At 36.3% G+C, this 22,879-nt stretch overlaps 1 protein-coding gene across 1 annotated transcript in view; it reads left to right on the top strand.

Annotated features, from left to right (window-relative positions):
- Nucleotides 1–22,879, top strand: part of Inpp4b (inositol polyphosphate-4-phosphatase type II B) — a 939,536-nt gene that overhangs the window by 701,226 nt on the left and 215,431 nt on the right. The window contains exon 12 of the mRNA XM_008843442.3: nt 14,342–14,489. Within this exon, the coding sequence (XP_008841664.1) occupies nt 14,342–14,489 (148 nt within the window). The remainder of the gene's footprint in view (nt 1–14,341; nt 14,490–22,879) is intronic.

Below are 22,879 nucleotides of genomic sequence, written 5' to 3'. Positions count from 1 at the left end.
TTCAACAAGCTACTAAACCACATTTTTAAAGTATTTCTGAATAAAATTGAGATATATAGACCAATTAATAGTAACTTGAATATATAAAATTATTATTGTAATCTTCAAACAATTATATAAGTTACACGACCATTAAGAGCAGTAAATGATGGCTGCTGTTGTAGTAGGAGATATGCTAAATGCCTTTTATATGCTGCCTGAGCCAATCTTTTGTCATGCCATGGGAAAGCATGATCGCCGTCAACATTTTGTAGAGGAAGCAATTGTTCTATGTCCCCCAACTATTGAATAGTAGTGGGTCCAAAATCAAAGCCATTTTTGATAGTAAGACTTTTCTCTTCAGTAGTAGGCTATGTTATTGATGAGAAGCCAGTAATTATCATGTTGCTATCATGGCAAAGAACTTTTTTTTCTTGACCTTTAGAGTTATGTATTTAAGTAATAGCATAGTTAGCCTGGAAATCAGATAAATGAATGGAACAGAGCTTCAGACATCTTACTATATAACCCTAGTTTATTTGCAGCTTATCCCTGTGGGGAGCAGCCACTATTAGAGAATGCAGAGGGATAGGCACCTCCCCCCCCAGGGCTGTGCTTATACACAGAGAAATCAAATTAAATTTAATTGAGAAATATGTGAAAAGATGATTTCTAATAAATGAAATTAAAGGATCACTTCTTCTCCACCTATAACCAAATAGCATAGGATTATTTTTTGTTTTTAATTGATGATGTAGCATTAAGAGATTTGTACATTAGGAGAGATGTATGTCCATATGCCATTCATGTCACTGATAAGTCGCCAATGCCCTAAGATTATAGAAGAGGCAAAGATAACATACTAAAAAATAAATCCATACTTCTACTGCCTGGGTCTAAAGTATAAATCATGAATCTTAGAAGGCATAGTAACCGGTTCATATTATTAAGTGGCATTTGGTATGTGTCAAATGAAATAAGATGAAGATAGTGACCATGGAACTGATAGTAACAGCTGGACTGTGCAGCTTATACTTGGTAGAAAGATCAGAGTACTGATCTTCTCTTTTCATGGAAAGGACAGGTCTTGTGGTGATCCTTCATGTCCAACAATATTTCTACCTTTAGTGCAGACAATTTCAAGAAATGCTCAGAATCTAAAATATTCAAATTCTTTTTGGTACCTTATATTAGGGGAATGAGACCAGTCATGTCAGCATCCTCAAGTTTAGAACTTTAAAAAGTTTTAATAATCCAAAATAAGCACTAGACACAAAATATCTGTTCAAACTAGATGTGCATTGTACAGATAAAGAATATGTATGACTTTGCCCTGTGTGTAACTTTGACCTGTGTTCTATTTATTTATTGAAACCCAGCTTTGGCATGAATCCATTAAATTCCCTGGTGGTATAATTTCCTTTAGTCTGTTGGCAGTTGGAACTTAGCAGTTTGGATTGTGCAATGGAGTTCTTTTGAATGAGAGAGAATGCTGTATTTAAAGTATTTATTCATTTATTTTTTATGTATCTAGAGGTTTCATTCATAATTCAGGAAAATTACTTATCTGCTGTAAAACAGAAAACCTTTACCCTAAAGTCTCATCCTTTTCCTCACCTGTTTACCTTGCAAAGTTGAATGTGTATGTTGGGAATCTGGATGGTTGAGGGCGGGAAAAGAAGTTCAAGGAAGAGCATGTAATCGTTAAGATCTGTAAGTACCTGAGCTGTATGGGAACAAACACAACTATAGAAGACAGCAAGTATTACAAATGTGACGCTCTTATATATTTTGAATTTCCAATTATATGGTTCACAAGAAAATATGCCTCTTATTTCTCATTCACTTAAGAAGAATGGCAGTTAGAAAATTAAAATTCTTTGACATTGGAAGACAGAGTTGGAGAAATCAACTTGGAATGTAAAGAAGTACAATTGATGATGTGTCTTAGCAGTCATGGAGTTGGGAGTTCCCGTAAAGTTATATAACAAAGGGATCTTCTCTGCCTCTTTGCGTCTGGAAACAGACAGCTTCATGCAGTGTTGAAAGACTCTTGCAGTGTTTAAGTAAGAGCACAGTCGGGCTCTCAAAACTGGTTTCAAAGGCTAGGCTTGCCGGCCAGGAAGGTGGCCCTGACAGGCATTTCAGGCTCTGTGCATGTCAGTGGACAAACTGCCCTGAACAATCTTGTACTCTTGTACTTCATTTGTGGGGTTTTGTGCTCTCTCTGTCTCTGTCTCTGTCTCTCTGTCTCTGTCTCTCTCTGTCTCTCTCTCTCTCTCTCTCTCTCTCTCTCTCTCTCTCTCTGTAGTTTATGCCTGCATGGGCATGTGTGAGTGAGTGCACGTTTGGAGGCTAGAAGTAGGCTCTGGGTATCTTTCTCTTTCCACTATTTATTCTGAGACATAGTTTGGCACTCATCTAGAGCTCACTGTTTCAGGAAGACTGGTTGTCAACAAGCCTCTGGAATCCACTTATCTTACCGCCTTGTAGCCCTTCCCAAGTGCTAGGGCTACAGGCATCCTGAGCCACTCCTGGCTTTACATGGGTGCTAGGAATCCAAACTCAGGTCCTCATGCTTGTGCAGCAGGCACTTTGCCAACTTAGTCATCTCTTTAAGTATTGAAAAAATTCTCATCTTAAAAAAAAAAGTGATGTAAGCATAATTGTAAGTTTCATCACAGTTTCATTTGGAGTCATATACAAACTCCTGGTCTTTTACCATTTTATTTTGCAGGAGCTAGCATTGATATCCAAAAGCTTTTAAGAATGTTTGTTGAGAAGAGAATGTTATATATTTCTTAATTTTCAATTAAAAGTATATATTGAAAGAATGCTTCCTACTCGGAATCTTTATGTTAGGATGTTAAATCAGAAGGGCTAATGGCCCTGTCACAAAGTTTCCTACTGTGTTCCTACTTTGAATTTCTGGCTGTCAGCAGGCATTAGTTCTGATACGGTGTCCCCTTTAGATAAATTCCTTGTTTCTTGGATCATGAAATTATCCTTTATTCTTTAAAGACCAATTTCATACTGTATATTAAGGTGTGTACTGCCCTTCATACTCTGAGAGGGCATAGCTCACAGTGGTGATTTCTATGACTGGAGTTGAAATCTAAGCAAATACAAAGGTATGAGCTGCTGCCATTCAGAGAGTTTATTGGTGCTTTCCTTCCTGCTTCAGAGATGAACCACAACTTTCTTCAAAACAGTTCCAATATATCCACTTTTTTCTTCACGAAATAAGTTAAGCCGCTTTCTACTGTTAATTTGCAGATGACAGATTGTCAATTGCTACAGCTGAACACTGTTTCTTTCTATCTTTTCATTTTTAGATTTTTGTTTTCATTTTTTTAAACTAGCTCTGAACTCTTAAATTTTATAATTTTAGTTTTACATCGTTTAATATTTATTATTATTCACCGATCTATTAATCATCTATTATATAGAACTTAATATAATAAAATTTTCTTATTAAACTAATAATAGTTTTTTTTCTGGGGCTGGCAAGGTGGCTCAGTGGTTAAGAACACTGGTTGTTCTTGCAGAAGACAAGAGTTCTAATCCCAGCACCCATATGGCAGCTAATAACTGTCCTAACTCCAGTTCCAGGGGATCTTACAGCCTCCTCTGTCCTCCACGAGCATATGCATTACCTGGGTGCACTTAAATAAAAATAATAAATAAAATATTTTAAAAAGTAATAATAGTTTCCAACCCTGCTGAATATACAGTCTTGAGATTTCAAGTGAAACAGAAAAAAAAACCTGTTCCTTCATGTGGTCTTTTAGATAAATGTGATTCCTAACTAGAAAGACAGAGATAGAAAGGGAAGGAGAAAAACAGAGGGCTGTGAAAGGGTGGGAGAAAGAAGAGAAGGACAGAGAAAAACATGGAGGAGAGAGAGTCATGAGACAGAGAGAGGAGAGGAGAGAGGGAGGGTGGTAGGGAGGGAGGGAGGGAGGGAGGTTGGTTTTCCTTCTTTGGTCCCATTGTGAACAAATTCAAAGTTCCAAATTTGAGGGACTTGGAGTCTGATGAAGATACAGGTTTCTCACACCATTACTCCCTTTATACAATCCTTTATAAGACTGACTGGCTTGTCATGAGGATGGTCACCAGCACTGATGAACACATGTGCAACTAGAAGATGCCTAGAGCAGTAAGCTCAGGAGGCTTGGGAGCAGATGCAGAGTGCTTGGATGGGCAGGGCAATATAACCTTTGCTCCCAGTACATGAGACTCTCCAGTATCAGAAAACAATAGGAACTCAAACAGCTTGTCAAATGGCCAGTGTCATGTTTTTATTGGATTTTAAGCTCCAGATAACAGAATATTCCATCCTTTTCTGTCTAGAAGAAAAATGTTTTAAATTTAACACCTAAAGTTTTGAAAACAATAATTTATTTTCTTTAACAATTGCCATGGAATACTTATTTTTGTGTAGGTGTGTGTCTTGTGACAGTGTCTTGCTCTGTAGCCCAGGCTGATGCGGAACTCACAAACCTCCTCCTTCCTGACTCTCAGGTGCTCCAGTTATAGGCAGGTGCCACAAAGCTTAGCATTTCTTTTCTATTTTATATAGTGCCATAAAATTCAATTGCATTTTACAGTATCAAACAACTGAGCTAAATACTGGGACAGCATTCTCTTCACTCCTGCCCCATCAGAGTACTTTAAGACTGTAAAAGTATTCACTCTACTCATTTTGAGTCCTGATATATTCTGGCCACACATCAACTTTCATTCAGCTCACTTTTATACTTGTGTTTACACAGTACTATAACTGTTACCTTGTCATGTGTCAGATGGTATCATTTTCTATTAGAGATACCATTTTCCACCCTAATTCAAATAATTTTTGCCTGTGTGGTTATTATTCTATAATTATAAAACTTGAGGCTCTTTTGACTGTGTGATCCTTGTTCCTGCTTTCTTTATTTTATTTTTCATTCTTATTTTTTCCTATTTTTAATCAAATTTTTGTGCATTTATTTTTTAATTAACACATGAAAATAATGGTTTTCATTATGACATCTTCACGTGTGCATACTGTGTAATTTTCTTACATTCCATCATCCTTCCTTGCCTCCCTCTTCCCACTGGTTCCCTTCCTTCCCTCAAATAGTCTCTTCTATTTTCAAGCCTTCCTTCTTGTTAATGGGTTTCTTTGTTGTTTGTTGATTTAATAATATAGCACAATCCTTTCACTTTACTTATTTGGACTTGTCATGTTACTCTGCGATAATATATTTAAGTTGTTAGATTCATGGGGAAGGGTAGATTTCATATAATGAGTTTTACCAACTTGGAGAGACATTTAAATGCTTTGACTCGGTGTTCTGTTAATTTCGTCTCTTGCTAACCTCAGATAGATCAAAAGAAAAATTAATGCAAGAAGATGGTATTTTCAGAATTGGTAGCATTCAATGGAACGATGTGAAGAGTACTTGCAACCACGATTAATCTTTCTACCGTTCTTAGTCTGTGTGCTCTCTTAAAGCAGAATCTTTGGTTTTATCCTTACATAATGGTTTGTGCTGTCTCTTTTCTCATGGGGAAAGTAATGATAGGAAACATTTGAGTTGCAATAACTAGGTTCATCTCCGTGGAATGCTTCCATTTACTTGCACTTTCCCTGATACAGAAAGGAAAACCATAGCTGTAAATACCCTTCCCTAGTCCTCCAAAGGAGACTCATGTGTACCTGGTGATGTGGAGCAGAGATTAGCTTCTCAGTACTGCAACAAAATGCTTGAGGCAATTAATTATAAAGATAAAAGTTTATTTTTGGCTCACAGTTTTGGGGGGTATCAGTTCAAGATCAAATAATGCCATTTAATTCAAGAGTCTGACTAAGGTGTCACATCAGGTGAACACATAGAGCAAACTACTTACTTCAAAAGTCAAGAAGAAATGTAGAAGAGGAAAAGACCAGGGACTGGGATTCCCTATTTCCCTTGGAGGGAATGCCTCCAGTCTCCAGTAAGGATTTTCCATTTGAACTCACTTCCAAAATCCGCCATGATCTTTAATAGTGACATCATAATGGCCACATATTTAACAAATGGACTTTTGAAGACATCTAACATCTATACTGACATACTGACAGCATAGTTGGTATACCAAGAACAATGGGGGATGTATAAAAACAAGCTGCATTTGTTGGAGAGAGGCAGTAGAGACATGGGAAAGCTTCCTGGAGGAAGTGTTAGCTGAGCTGATTTGACAAGATGACTCCCTGGAACTAGGAAAAGAGAGAGTGTGTTTCAAGGGGGAGTTCTTTGAGATATAAGGATGCCTTGAGCAGAAGCATACTAACATGGAACTAGCTTGCTCGCTTTCTCAGAATGAAGCATGAGTTGCCTTTGAGCTTTTCCAGTGCATCCTGTCCTGACTGTCACGAATGAGCAGGGCCAAAGCTAATCGTTTCTCTGATCGCCCAAGGTGGAAAACCAAATTCTATAGACTGAATTCACCAAGTGTCTTCCTTGGTGGCATTTATTACTTTTATGCTTTATTATGGTGCCTGTTACAGTGTTTTCTTGTTCTTGAATTAAATTAATGACAGAAGACCAAGAATGTTTTGCTGAGTGAGAGAAACAGTGTTTTCAACTCAGTTTGTAGCTTATTTCTACTTTACTTTTTGGTTTCTATTGAAAACATCAGCAAAATTTGGACTTTATAGTGTAACTAAAGAAATGTCCCTATACATTTCTTAGAGTTTACTTTTTGATATACATACATATACATGCATATATAATTGCCCTTTTTGAAAGGATTTACTTCATTTTTAATTGTGTGTACATGTGTATGTCTATGCATGTGAGAGCAGGTGCCCACAGAGGCCAGAAGGGGATGTTATATCCCTTAAAGCAAGTGTTACGGAAGGCTGTGAGCCAACTGACATGGGTGTTGGGAGTCAAACTTGGGTCCTTTGTAAGAGTAATATTCATTCTTAACTGCCGAGCCATCTCTGCAGCCTACATGCATTACTTTTTTATTATTTTTATTTAATGACCACATGATTAGAAGAAGCATTTCATTACGGCTTTAACATATTCAGTAATATATTCCAGAGCAATGATACATCTCTTTCAAAAGTGGCTGTAAATTTTTAGGTTCATAGCTAAATTAATACAGTTAAAAAATATTGAACTCAGTATAAACCCTGTAAGACATAAAATTGAATGAGTTTTTACTCTTTAAAGAAGATCTCCATTTAATTTTAAAATATGCTGTTTCCTACATTTTTAATAACACTTTGATATTTGCACATGTGTCTTTAATCTCTATGTATCTGACTGTTACTAGTCACAGTTGGTTACACTCAGATCCTTAGTACCTGAGTGTGGATATAAAGTCATCAGGTAGATTTCACTGGTAATGTTTATCACTCTCATGAAGTGCATTTTTATGCTTCCTCCTCAAATATGTCTTTTTTTAAATTTGTTGGTATTTTTTAAAGAACCCTCTTTTTGCTGTTTTCCAAGCACCACTCACGTTTTTGTTTTCCTTTTTGTTCTGTGTTTGTTATTCCTATGTTGATTGTCTGATCTTAAAAGAGCTGTGTTACCTTTCAGATGTATATAAATCTCAGATATTTTCAAGTAAAAATGAGGTGCATCAATATCTAATTGAATTACAGGGACATATTCCTAATAATGTAATGTAGCATTTAGAGAAAAGGCTGTATCTGTATATTCAGCTCAATAATTAAACCATTAAACAACTGTATAATTAAAACTACAGAATGAATGGATTCTATAAAAGAATCTGAAGTACATTAAAATGGTCATTTTGTTAGACCTGAAACCAATAAAGTCAGATTTCACTTTAAATTGTACTAAAATGAAATTAAAAGAGTGTACAAAGATGACCACACATGTGTTTCTTTAGAGAAATATATAAGAGAGCATGAGGAAAGAAGCTTTAGAGGCGTCTGTTGATCCCTTGGACCCTGGGTACTACTTACAAATTCCAATTCATGAAAACCCCTAACACATCTTTATTTTCAGAAACAGAAAAGAGAAAAGCATCTGTTGATATCCCTGACTTATCTTTTTTGCCCCAGGTTGCTGAACAGCATTTTTTAACATGTTATATGTCTTGATTTTTATGAACATTTCCTTGGCATCCATATTTTGAATTATTCAGAATTGTCACAGCTTGGCCTGTCATAATTGATGAATCCCATAGAAAAGCAGGTGGCAAGCTGCCTTGTTACATACTCCTCTTACAGAATCTGGGAGAAATAATATAGACATTTAAATGTACATGTTAAAATGACAGAAATCTCTCACTCTCTGTTCATGTGTTGATCTGGGGATGAACCTCAGGGTTGACTGAGATATGTACCAGTTTAAAATTATACACATTAAGCCATCAGAAGACATGATATGCTGACAAACACCTCAAAAACTTTTCATAAGTTGGTCACATAATTGCAACCACTGCTTTAGAGAAAAGCATTGTAAAGCTGGAAATAAAAATGCATACAGGGCAGTCATTAAGCATGACCCAACTGGGCTGGAGTGATGGCTCAGCCATTAAGAGCACTTACTACTCTTGCGGAGGATCTATATTAGGTCCCCAGCGCCTACATAAAGGGACTCATAACCACTTAAAATTCTAGTTCCAGGGGATTAACTGCCCTCTTTTAGCTTCTCCAGGCACCAGGCACACATAGTGCACATAAACTTATGAAGGCACATACACATAAAATATTTTTTGAAAGCCAGGAGTGGTGGCACATGTCTTTAATCCTAGTACCCAGGAGGCAGGAAGATCTCTGTGAGTTCAAGGTTAACCTGATGTACACTGCAAGCACCAGGCCAGCCAGGGCTACATAATATGACCCTATCTCAAAAAACAACATTAGAGAAATATGACTAATATTAGGTGTTGCATGGTTTATTAAGGGAATGAGCCTTGTGTATCATTAGAAAAGCATAAACAAGAGGCACAATCACACTCATTTATGCAGCTGAAGTGTGTATGCAAGAATGCCTGAAGAAAAACATTGACAAACTCATTCAGCGTTTGTGTCCTGTTGTTCAGTATTTGCCACATGATTTTCACAGTTCCCATTTACTTGAGGATAGGTAAATACTGGCACCATTAGCACAGGCTATAAAAGGGATAAAGATTTGAAATCATCTTATCTATTATTTTTGTGACTGTGCAGAAAGCACAGTGGTTAAAGATCAGGTCATATTTCTTCATTTTTGAAATCATGCTCCATTATATAGTGTTTTATGAAAAATAGGTGGTATCCTTGACTGAGACAATGAATCTCATAAAGCAGTTCTGTTGTGTTAAATTGAATTGCAAAGTGGATCTCATTATGTGATGACCATCTTTTCATCACTGTGGCTCACCAAATAAGTGAGCTTAAAGAAAGAGAGGTTTATTTTGGAATGGTCAGTTGGCTTGGTTGTTTGGAGGCCTGTGACAAGACAGAATATCATGACAGGAGTTCATTATTGAGCAAAGCTACTTATCTCAATGTAGCCGAAAGAGAGAGAGAGAGAGAGAGAGAGAGAGAGAGAGAGAGAGAGGAGATTCTAACCATTTCAAGGACATAACTTCAATGAATATCATCTAGTCCTACCTCTTATTCTCTCTGCCACCTTCCGATAGTGCTGCAGAATGGCAACCAAGTCTTTAAATATGAGATTTTGGGGAACACTCCGGATGCAAAACATAACACATACCTCCTGTTGTGCTGCTGATAAATATATATTTATTTGCAACTGCTTTTAGAAATGTCTGAGAATCAAAATATTGGAACCCATACCATAAGAATTATATAGGAGATAGTAAAGGGATTTTTTCATGATTATGCCACAGATATTTTTTCTAGTTTGTTTTTCTGTGCATTTCCTTTGGTAGCAGCTCACTGGACTCTTCGTTGATGTACACATGGTAGTCAGTAGAGAGTTCCACAGTTCACTCTTCAAACTGCCCCTCTTTTCTGCTTTAGATAATACAACAAAGGTGTATATTTAAAACACGTGAAGAGCGTTGAAATTAAAAAAAGAAAGTCAAAAAGTGAAGGACTTGTTTGGGGTTCAACAGAGACAGTGGGGAGCTTTGTATTTTCTTACAACTCAAAATAAAAAGTTTATGGAAAAATAACTACTGAATTCTAAAGAGCAAGAAAAACTCAAGGATTCTTTTTAAGTGTTTTGGGAGATATAAAGATTCTATATAATTTTGAAAACAGTAGTTTAAAATACAGTTAGGAAGAGAGCACAGCTAAACCAAGTAACTGAATATTGTCATATGTTACTATGGAGTGTGTTAGATGTTTCAGAGTTTGGGGATTCATTTTACCATACAATGATACATTCACATTCCTAAACTCATTATGTGTATGAGAATTTCTAAGATCTTATCATAAAATTATAGCCTGACTGACATTACATTGAATTCAATACATACATGTTTTCTAACTCCTAGCAATATGATGATAGAAGCAGTTTTATATCTTTGAAGCATTCATTAAAAGAATGTAATCCTCTAGTTTCTTTTGCAGGCTAGCTATAAGTTCTCGATTTCAGATTACAGAATATATTAAACTTTTTGGTCAGGTTTATTCTGAGATTTTTTTTTAAGGCTATTGTGAAAAGGAGTGTTTCCATGTACTCTTTTTCTGATTGCTGTTATTGTTATATAGAAAGGCTATAGACTTTTGTAGATTAATTTTGTAAACTGCCACTTTACTGAAAATGTTAATCATTTCTAGGAATTTTCTGGTGGAATTTTTGGTGTCTCTTAGATATAATATCTTTCGTCTGCAAAAAGGGATAGTTTGATCTTTTCCAATTATTACTTCTTTAATTTCCTTCTCTTGTCTTATTGTTCTTGCAAGAGTTTAAAGTACTATGTTAAAAAGGAGTGGAAATAGTGGACATCCTTGTCTGGTTCCTGATATTAATGGGAATGCTTCCAGATTTTCACCATTTACATGATGTTGGCCGAGCACTGGCTGTTGTTACAGAGGACCCAGTTTCAGTTCCCAGCATCCACATAACAGCTGACACCTGTCTGTAACTCCAATCCCAGGGGATCTGACACCCTGTTCTTGACTCCTCAGGCACTGCATACATATGGAGTACCTACAAACATGCAAGCAAACACTCATATTATCCAAATGAGTATATTGAACCATCCCTGCATCTCTGTAATATAGTCAACTTGATCATGGTGGATATGATCTTTTTGATATGTGTCTGTATGTGGTTTGCAAGTATTTTGTTGAGAGATTTTGCACCTGTGTTCATTAAGGATATGGTTCTATGGTTTTCTTTTTTGGTTGTATCTTTACCTGGCTTTGGTATTAGAATGATGCTGGCTTCATAGGAGGAATTTGGAAGTTCTCCCTCCATTTCTATCTTCCTGAATAAATTAAGTAGTATTGAATATACTTCTGTAAATGCCTTGTAGAATTCTGCTGTAAATCCATCTGGTCCTGGGCTTTTTTAATTGGGAGGTTTTGTATTACTGTTTCAATTTCCTTATGTGTTATAGGTCTGTTTAAGCTGTTGATCTCTTCTTGGTTTAGTTTTGGTGGTTCCCATGCTTTTAGATACCTGTCAATTTCCTTTATGTTTTCGAATTTAGTAGTGTATAGGTTTTTAAAGTATTCCCTTATAATGTTCTGGATCTTTTTGGTGTCTGTTGTGGTGTTTTCCCTTTTGTCTCTGATTTTGTTGATTTGGAGTTGCTCTTTCTCTCTCAAAATATCCTGTAACTGTGGTGAGTCACCCGTACTCTTGTTCAAGGAGGCCATGAAGACCCCACCAAATGGACTTGAACCAGTATCCAGTCTACAAAAAGGAGGGTCAACCCAGAGGAAACATTTCCTCCATGCTTCCAAGTGAAGCCAGCCATTGTCGAGCTGGCCTTTCACTTATAGTCTCATAGACGTAACTGGTAAAAGAAAGGAGCCAGGGACTTCTCAGCCCATGTGACTCCTGAGGAACTGATCCTTAAACAACCTTAAGAGTAAAAATAAATTGGTTTATCTTGGCCAACGTTATGGTCTTAAACAGCCAAAAGGAAAGTATAACCAAAGATTAAAGTGATCAGTATAATTCTTTAAGAGTCCATGAGTATACCTAAAGGCTACATAAACAGAAACAATGCCAGACAGGGGATACCTTCCTTTGAGTTGTTGGCTAGGGTGACCCAAGAGACTACCAGACAGTAACCCAGCATAGTACTCGGAAAATGAACAGCAGACCCAATCTTATCTAAAAGAATGTTGGCAACTGATGGCTGCTAGATGAGGAAGACCTGATATTCCTAAAACAAGGAACTCTAGATAGGCTGAGGAGATTCAGAGGATGGACAAGCACTGGAGAATGGCTGCGGACATAGACAACACAGTGGACAGTAAAAGGGATGACGGAGTATATGGGCTCCAGTGGGGGTGGGGGGTGGGAGGGTGCCATTTGGGGTGCGGGTATAAAGATGAATAAGATTATTTGGGATGTTCTGTATGAAATACACACACACACAAAATCAACAGATAAAAAAAGCATGAGATATATTTGAGGAAGAAGCATGAAAATTTGCTTCATGTTAATTAGTAGATATGAAAAACGTTATCATTGAAATCTACCTGATGACTCTATATTCATGCTCAGGTGCCAAGTATCTCAGAAATTAACAGACTATGACTAGTAATAATCAGATACATAGAGGTTAGAGATGCATGTGCAAAGATTTAAGTATTAGTTCCATTAAAAATGAGTTTTTCTGTATGAAACAGTATATTTTAATATGAATTGGAGATCTATTTTTAAATATTAAAACCTCATTCAATTTTATGTCTTATAGGGTTTATAATGAGTGCAATAATGTATAACTATTAATTCAACACTGTGAATCTAAAAGTTTACAGCCAATTTTTAAAGAGATGAATCTTTGCTCTGGAAACTGTTATTGAATATGTTAATGCTGTTGTAATGAAATGCTTCTAATAATTATGTGGTTATTAAATAATTTTTTAAAAAAGAATATCAAAAATAAATAAAAATCATTTCTATATACTTTAAAAATATATGTATGTTTGATACAGTCAAACTGATAAAACTCAAAAGACTATGAAAATAAACTAGTGAATGAGAACCCTGAGATCTTGAAATGTGTCTTCTCTTTTATGTTGAGGAGACCCCACCCATGCATTATACACAACACTGCTTAAAATGTTGCATTCACTTTAGTATCTACTAACAGTTTTAACTAGCTTTACTGGGAAACTGGAGCCACCTGCCACTAGATCCTTGACTGGAAATGTATCTGATTTTTATTCCCCATTACACTTTGATGTGTGAGTGTGACACAAATATTATTACACAGTAGCAATTAGAAAAGCATTCTACCCTGAAATATAAGACTTGTGAGTGTGCTGTGTGCTCAGGACCCTTGACGATGGATCAGGTATTATTTTAATGTCTGACCCTGCCCTCTGTTTCTGAATCCGTTGAAATCTTTAGTCGCATCACTCATTACCTTTCTAAACACTGCCTACCTAATACAGAACATCTTCACAGTGTTCAAGATTCACTTCTGAAATTATATGGATTCAGGAAAGTGTGCTGCTGATTCACTGACTTTTCAAGCTATGTACAATATATGAATTTTAATAGATCTTAAGCCAAGGAATGAATCTTTTGGAAATATAAGAATTTTCGTTAGTAGGACATTTTGAGAAATAAATTCAAATATTTATGAAATAGCACGTTTATTTTCACTTATTTAAGTTTATAAATCTCAGAGTGATCAGAATAAATTCATAATTATACTCCAAAATGTATTTAGTTATATGTATTTATAATTTAATCTATATCTGTTGGTATTTATGCTTTATAAAGTTTACCAAAGAGGGCAATGACTAGTAAATTGCCACCAGCCACATTTATTAATTCGATCTTGACTTATGTTTATTAAATGTAACAGACATTGTAAATTCTAAAAGCTAACACAAACTTGTGATGTGAAAATGAAATTCTAGCTGGGTGTGGTGGTGCACGCCTTTAATTCTAGCACTCAGGAGGCAGAGGCAGGCAGATCTCTGTGAATTTGTGTACAGCCTGGTCTACATAGTGAGTTCCAGGTCAGCTGGGGCTACAGGGAGACCCTGTCTCAAAAAGACAAAAATAAGTTAATTAATTAATTAAATAAAATTCTTTAAAATTCAAATATACAAGTGAATTTTGACAAAGGCAACTCTTTGTTAAATGAGTAACTAGAGCATTATCCCCATTAATAATTTTGTCAATTGAGCTTTACCTATGTGTATTTGCTAATAATTTAACTATTGCTCTTTTATTTTTTTCTTCTTGCTCAGTGTTAAAGAATCCAGTTTGTAAATTATATAGATTTCCCACATCTGACAACAAGTGGATGCGAATCCGTGAGCAGATGTCAGAAAGCATACTTTCTTTCCATATTCCTAAGGAATTGATTTCCCTTCACATAAAAGAGGACTTGTGTAGGTAAGAGAAATATTCATCATCTCTCACATAATCTCTTTATTTCATTTTTTATGTGTTTGAACCTAAAATTATATATAATAGATATTTAGCACGTATAACATGTTTGAAATATGCATATTGAATAATTAACATATATCACCTCACATAGCTACTGCTTATCCAATATTCTGGAGTTTTTCCCCACATATGGTCATAGCAGACCTTCAATGTCCCCAATAGTCTGATGTGGGTATTGATCACTTGAAACATGAGTAGTGCAAATTGAGATGCTCTGGAAGTAGAGATGATGCATGGGAAAGCTTGAATTCTCAGTGTAAGCATACAAAAATGATTTAATGATGGAAAATTAACACTTTAGATGTCTTAAAAAGAAAATGGAGAGCAGATGAGGAAGACACTTAGTGTTGACCTCTGCTGGTTTCCATATGCACAAGTACACACAAAGAAGAACCACACACACACACACACACACACACACACACACACACCCCTACCTAATTGCACAAATGATGCTATTTTATGTCTTGAGCTACTTTTTTTTTTTTTCATAGAATTGAGCCAGTAACACAAACTTTGAGCTGTGCCTTTACCTCATTTGTTTAGGATTACTGTTTCTTTTTTTTTGGACTTCTGAAATGTAGCAAGTCTTTTAAACATTTGTTCATAAAATATTTTGTGCTAATGGGCAGTATTGTCTTACAACAAAATTATCTTAGTTGCTATAATAACACAGGAGGATTTTTTAGTTTATTTGGTTTATAAGAATATCAGTGAACTAATTAAGTAATTTGTTTCTTGACTTTTTATACAAGCCTGTAATGGCTTTAAAAATGCAGAATACTGTATCATACCTTTAAGGACTAGACTCTCAGATAATTGGCACTTTTCGTAGTTAGAATTCTATTGTTGCTGAGAAATACAGAAGTGAAATTTCCTGAACTTGGATTTCTGCCTTATGCTGACAGCAGTGCACATAATTCTGATATTATTGTGCCCTTTGATAGATTCCATCTCCCAGAGATTCCAAAATGACTTGTGCTAATAATAGCACAGCAGACAGGGTAAGTCAAACCCAGAACGCTTGGAAAAATTGATTAGGGTAAGAGTAACTATCCAGATGCTGTTTATCAAGACAAGGAGAAAAGTTAACAGAAACTAAAACTTATTTTTTAAAAATAAGCAGGGTATTGGACTATATGAAATTGTCGTGGATCTAGAGAAGCAATGAAGAACAGGGAATGGATATTTAGGGTGACAGTGAAATAAATCAGGTATGGAAATCAGATAGCACAGGTGGACTCAGGCTAAGGGAAGCTGAGAGATTTCTAGGAATCCATTCAGGGTATGGAGCCTGCTACAGCGACAAAGAAGTAAGAGCTCTTAGTAGATAAGGCCCAGGCAGGATTCAGACTGCCAGTCAGCTGAGAAACACAGTTACACAATGAGGCAGATTTAAGACGTGATGACAAGGCCTTGCCCTATAAATGACATCAAGATAACTTCATGTTATTAATCCTAAATCTCAAGAAAATATTCAAATAAAGAAAATGGAAAATTTTGGCATTTATAAAACATGAAAATCTAGTCACATACTTATATGTTGTTACTCTATGTACCATGTTTAGCATCACTTCTTTTAGGCTAATTTGCAGGATATAAAAACCTTGCTTGCTGGGCCATTCACACTGCTATTTCATTTAAAAATACAACAAGCCAGTGAATGAGAGTGAGACACTAAAGAGAAATACCCTTGGTTCTTCCTCAGTGTGTCCTGATGCAGCATTCCTGCCCCTGCCTCAGCCACTACCTCCTTCTTGCCCTCACTCCTCTAATAGCTCTGTGCTCTGTCTATTCACTGTTGGGAAATGAAGGAGAAATAGTGATGAGGGAATAAAGAGACACTCAAGCTACTGCATTTGTGAGGCATATGCCCTGGCCATTTCTGTTGCTCTTGGTTTTCCTTTTACAATGAATTACTATCCACTTTTCTCGTTCTTCTGTCTTTTGATACAGATTTTTATTTTTCATATTCATTCATTGAAAGTATCAATTAGCACCTACATGCAAAAGCTGGTGGGCAGTTTTTGTGAATAAAAAGTGGTGACAGCTGCAAACATGAAGCCCAGTGACCAGAGATGAAACTAGGAACCGGGGCTATTCACAAAAGGCAGTCATATTTCAATCTTATGAAACTATACTTCAATCTAATAGATTCTGGAACCTGCTAACGACAGTGAAAAGTAGTCTGTCCTTTAAGAATGTGGCTGTCTCTTGTACCATTTCTGTAAAAAATCACTCATTGTTAGAAGGTGTTAAATGCTCAACAATGAACCTTTAAATGTTATAAAGAGAAAAGGGGGGAAAAAGTCCCCAAAGAGTCAAAAAGGAAGATTACAAAGAATGTAGAAAAGTTGAACAGTCATTTCAGCAGAGTATGAAGAAGTAAGATCATTATGAAACAGAACCAGCAGTCCATAGGAAAAGACCATGTGAAGGGAACAGGACAAGAAGAAAATGGTAATTCAGGAAATGATGAAATTTGAAAGTGCAGCAGCCAAGTTAAGCCCGTGGTGTCAGCAGAATGAATGTGACACGAAGATTCCCATCAGTCATGTGGAGAACAAATATGATAAGCTTTTCCTAAATACTAAGCAAAGATGTAGACAAGGACAGCATGGTGTGAAGGTGTTAAATGTGCAGAGCAGAGAGCTAGAAGCCGCAAAATGATTGCAACTGTTCATGGGGCAGTTGTGTGTGAAAATGCTTGCAAAATTATACTAGTTGAGTTTGCTGTTTTGCTTCTTGCTGTACATTTTACAATGTAGGCTCACTTTATAATCTTGTATGGGATTTAGTGCTAAGAGCCAAAGGAACATTTGATGATTTCTGAGAGAACACTGTGACCTCTCATTAATATTTACAGCCAGGATATGAATTTATTTTATGAATGAAGATGCAGTTGATAAGCTTAAATATGTAGGAGCTTAGAAAATGTCACACACAAAACTTACTTGAAAAGCCTACTTGAAGATGTATGATGTCCATGTGAGAATATAGCTTGAATGAATCATTCCATGTATAATCTGCTACATTTTAATATAAAATGAAAGGTGTATTTGGATATAAACTTAATATATAACAACATGTAAATTAGCAGGGGCAGTGGTTCTTATCATGTAAAATATTTATTATGCAAGCCCGAGGATCTGCATGTGGTTCTTCAGCATACACATAGAAGCTGAGTGCAGTTATGTGTGTCTGCAATCCCGTGATTAGAGAAGTAGAGACAGGAGGATCCCGGATGCTAGCTAGCAGAGTCAGTGAGCTCTTGGTTTAAGTGAGAGACTTTTTCTCAGAAAATAATTTGGAGAGTGATTGAGAAGACACCTGATAGTGACCTCCAGCCTCCACAAATGCAGGTGCTTCCGCGTCTATACACACACAGGCACACACATAAACATGTATGTGGCACACAAAGTAACTATGTAAGAAGTGCTTAAATCATTTCTTTGGTGAAGAAGAGTCTCCTGGATGTAACTTTACTCTCAAATCCTTTGCTCAGCAGTCTTTTCACTACGTTTATTCAAATCCCAGAAAGTATTGTCCTTGCCCCATACACCTTTCCTCCCCAGCCTGAAATCAAATGGACAATCTACCTGAGTTTGATTAAACAAACAAGGATTACCAACCTGCTGTTCTTCAGTACTTGCAAACATTTACAAAATATGATTAGAATCTTTTCCCGAGAAAATCTGTATGTGAAAAGATCAGATTTTTTTTTCCCTTCAGAAAAGAAAATTATTTCGATTTCATATAATGGCCATTTGTATTACTAAAGACCTTTGTAAATATTTTATAAACTTTTAAGGTATTAACTAAATTGCATCACTATGCTTTTAGTGCAGAGTAATGGGCCAATGATATCTTATCCTTTATAAGACCTGTGAGGGACAGCCAAGTATAGATAGGTAGATAGGTGTTGCTTATAATGATGCATCCTTTTAAATAAAATTCAGTAAGTACAATATGAACTTAACTATACCCTACGTAAGCTGTCATCAGAATCTTTGAAAGGGCCAATGTAAATATTTTTCTTTGCAACACAGAAGCGGTCTCTGCCCTTACAACTTGCCCATACCATTGTAGAAAATGAAAGCAATCATAGCCAACATTTGATTGAATAAGTGTAGTTGTATTTCAACCAGACTATATATACACAAAAGTTGCCTCTCAGTTACCACAATGATGACTTCACTAGCCTAGTCAGTCATATGCAACTATGAAGGCTTGATTAGAAAAAAACCTTTGAACTCAAAAGAGGATCAATATGTAAGAGTTCTCCTACACAATGTGAGAGATAAATAATGCCTAACTAGTTTTAAAAACCAGAGAGAACCATATTACTCCTACAACCTAGTAACAAATTATACATAGCAGATCAAGAAATATATGTCTAGGTAAGGTTTATCTGCAAACAATTGATCTTTGCCCAAGATTTATCTACATGGCACACAGTAATTAAAAGTACCAGACTGGTGGGTGGAACTAACCTTCTTGGATGTTTAACAGACATACCTTGAGGCCTATAATAATTTGGTCAGAGGGACATAAAGGACACTTTTGCTCCTTGTCCTCCTAGGTCAACTAGTTCCAAGGGACTATGAGCATCTCTCAAAATGTCCTGTAATTGTGCTGGGTAACCTCTCCTCTTGATCAAGGAGGCTGAGGAGACCCCACGAGATGGACTTGAACCAGTGTCCAGTCTACAAAGAGGAGGGTCAACACAGAGGAATCACTTCCTCCATGCTTCCAAGCAAAGCCAGCCATGGTCGAGCAGGACCTTTGACTTATCTTCACATAGGCGGAACTGGTAAAAGAAAGGAGCCAGGGGCTCCTCCCAAGCCTGTGTGGCCCCCTGAGGAACAGATCCTCAAAAGGCTTTAAGAGTAAAAATAAATTAATTTATCTGGGCCAATTCTATGACCTTAAACACCCAAAAGGAAAGTATAACCAGAGATTAAAGGGGCCAATATAATTTCTTAAGAGTCAACATGTATAGCTAAAGGCTACATAACAAGCAACAATGTCAGATAGGAGATACCTTCTTTGGAGTTGTTGGCCAGGGTGACCCAAGGGACGCCCAGATAGTAACCCATCATAGAACTGGAAAATGAACAACAGACCCAAGTCTTATCTAAAGGAATATTGACAACCAATTGCTGCAAGATGAGGAACAGCTGAAATTCCAGAAAAAAAAAAAAAAAAAGACTGGATTCACCAGATGGACAAGTAGTGGGGAACAGCTGCAGGTGAAAACATCACAGCAGACAGTAGCAGGGATCACAGTATAAGGGCTCTAGTTGGGGAGAGGGAGGCTATGGGAGGGTGCCATATGGAAGTGGGTATGTAGTTGAATAAGATAGTTTGGGATGTTCTGTGTGATATTCACACACAGAAAAAAAATCAACAAATTTAAAAAAATGAATTATATTTGAGAAGGAAGCATAAAAATTTATGTCATGTTAATTAGTAGAGGTGATAAACATTTCCTCTGAAATCTACCCAATGACTTAATAGATATACACAGGTGCCAAGGATCCGAGTGCAACCGATTATGACTAGTAATAATCAGATACATACAGATTACAGATGCATGTATCAACATCTCAGTGTTATGAGCAAAAATAATGAGTCTTTCTGTAAGGAGCAGTATATTTTTAAAAGAAATGGAGATCTTTTTTAAAGGCTAAAACCTCATTCAATTTTACGTGTTACAGGGCTTATACTGAGTTCAATATTGTATAACTGTATTAATTCAACAGCAAACCTGAAAATTTTATAGCTACTTTTGAAAGACATGTATCTTTGCTCTGGAAACTCTTAGAGAGTATGTTAAAGCTGTAATGAAATGCTTCTTCTAAAAAATAATAATAACCGAAATATATATAAATAAGAGTTCTCCTGAGTTCTAGTCGCAGCCCCTATGTCAGTTGGCTCACAACCACATGTAACTCCAATTCCAGGAGGATTTAAAACATCTGATCTTCACAGGTGTACACACAAACACACGCACACACTCACTCACATACAGACACATAATTAAAAATAATGAAGCATATAATATGACCTATAGAGTCTGCTGTGTGTCCCCAAATGTCCTTCAGTGTGGGTCAATCCACTAGAGCCTGGTTAGCCAATCAAGAGTCCCATTCCTGTGAGACACTGTTTCTCCCCCTCCCAGCAGCCTTCAGTTGCCTAGAGTTCCTTAGGTTGGGTTGGGATTTCTTACCCACTTTTCCATATCCATGCTGGTATTTTTCTAATGACTTTGCTTGGGACTTATATGATAGCAACAGTAAGGGGAGGTGCAGAAAGGGAAGGGAATCTAAGTACCATCAATTATATTGTATGAAAAATGCAAAAAAAAATTAATAAAATTTAAAAGAAATAGAGATAGGAGTTATGGAAAACGAAATAAAACAGACTTAAAAAAAACTTGTGTGATAGTTAAAACTTTTAGTCTTCTTTTTCATTTAAGTTTGAATGTTTACATAACCATTGATGTGAAAGTACAGAAGTTCTGGTTTAGTTCACTACTATCTGTGAGACCTTTTGAGCAAATACTTAAATATTTTATTCAAGTAATGTCTATGTGGAGAATAAAGGAGTGCATTGATCAGTAGCAGTCTCATAAACTCACATTCCCCTAAAATTTAACTTTTGAAAGATATTAGCATCTAAAGAAAATGATTGGAATGCTAAGTATATGTAATTAAAGCTATGTCTTTTATAAAAATTTGTTTTTATAGAATTTTTTGTGTATTTCATACAGAACATCTCAAACATTCTTAATTATCTTTATACCGCCTTCCTCACTGGCACCCTCCCATACCACCCCCACCCCCACTGGACACTGTGTTAGTGTCCCAGCCGTTCCCCAGTACAAGTCCATTCGAGCGGGCAGTAAGATTGTAAGAGTCGGTGGTAGTTGCATGACCATATGGAAACAGTCCTAAAAGCTCCTGGGAACCTGCTCATATGATTCTTTGGCAAACCTTAAAGACAAGAAAATTTTAGTGGCTTCATAGTATTTTCTTAGGATAAAATCCTCCTCTTAACATTCAAGTATATTACTGACTTTCATGTATCTTATTTGACAGAGGAAGTTAGTATGGGTCTGTTTGCTGGTACCACGTGTTCCGTTTGCTTGTTTGCATACGCATCCTTATGGCATGAATGAGGAGAGCTGTATCCTTTCCAGCAATCCTGACACAGAGCGTAAAAGTGGCTGGCAGGGACGTAATGGCACAGCAGTGGCTTTCATCTCGCTCACACACAGTATCTGCTCTTGCCTGCAGACATCATCAAAAAGCCCTCTTGCTATTAGTTTCACAGTTACCGTGACATTTGGACTCAACCCCAACCATTTTTATTAAATTTGAGATGTTACATACAGAAAGTCTTATGGCTATGACAGAGTTTAAATCCTTTTGGAGCACTCTCCAACTGGCCTGAGGAGTAACACATTCTGAGTTCAAGTTCAGGCATACAACGGCTTTTGAAACGACAGTGAAATATTTTCATAGCACACACTTTGCATTTTATATTATGGTTTAAGTCCCAAAACCTCACAAGCAGGAGATTTGAGCTACCATTCAAATTGTTTACAGTGGTGAGGGGCTCATTTTCTGTTTAGTAATTTCTGAATGTTTGCTTCTGGAGGTACAGTTTACAATGTTTTATATATATGAATATATAACAATATGAATATATAACATGTAATACATGCCTACTATAAAAGGAATAAAAATACAGAAAATAACATAAAAAGGTAAAATTACCCCAAATTCTCCACAAAGAAGAAAATTTCAGGGTCTTTAACTTCACTATCTCTCTCAATTTTGAAAGCCTTTCTGCCGTAAACAAAATTTGGGTCTACATGGCCATCAGTCAGGTTTAAATTTCCTTACATTTCTGAGTTGTATTTTAAGATGTGACTTTGTATGTATGTGTGGTACAGGGAATTTTACTTGGGGCTTCACATAAACCAAGCGAGCACTCTACCACTGACCCATATCCTCAACACCTGTAATTACATATATATTTATATGGTCTGCCTATAGGCCAAGCTGGCCTGGAACACACTATGTTTACCACGGTATCCTTGATCTGATAGAGATCTGACTGCCACTACCTTCTTAGTGTTAAAATTAAAGGCATGTAACAGCATGCCTGGCTTTCATGTGTTGTATTTTAATTATATCTACAGTTCTACTATATTACAGTAAATAAAAATAAAGCCTACTAGTCATTTTAAAGTATTTCATCTTAATTTTGATTGACATATTTAAAAGATGATAAAAGGAAGTATACTAACATTAACAATGCTT

This window comes from Nannospalax galili, unplaced genomic scaffold, assembly GCF_000622305.1.
Source record: "Nannospalax galili isolate Female #2095 unplaced genomic scaffold, S.galili_v1.0 scaffold359, whole genome shotgun sequence".
Taxonomy (NCBI): domain Eukaryota; kingdom Metazoa; phylum Chordata; class Mammalia; order Rodentia; family Spalacidae; genus Nannospalax; species Nannospalax galili.
The sequence above is the reverse complement of the archived record's forward strand: the minus strand, read 5'-3'. Positions and strand labels throughout refer to the sequence as shown.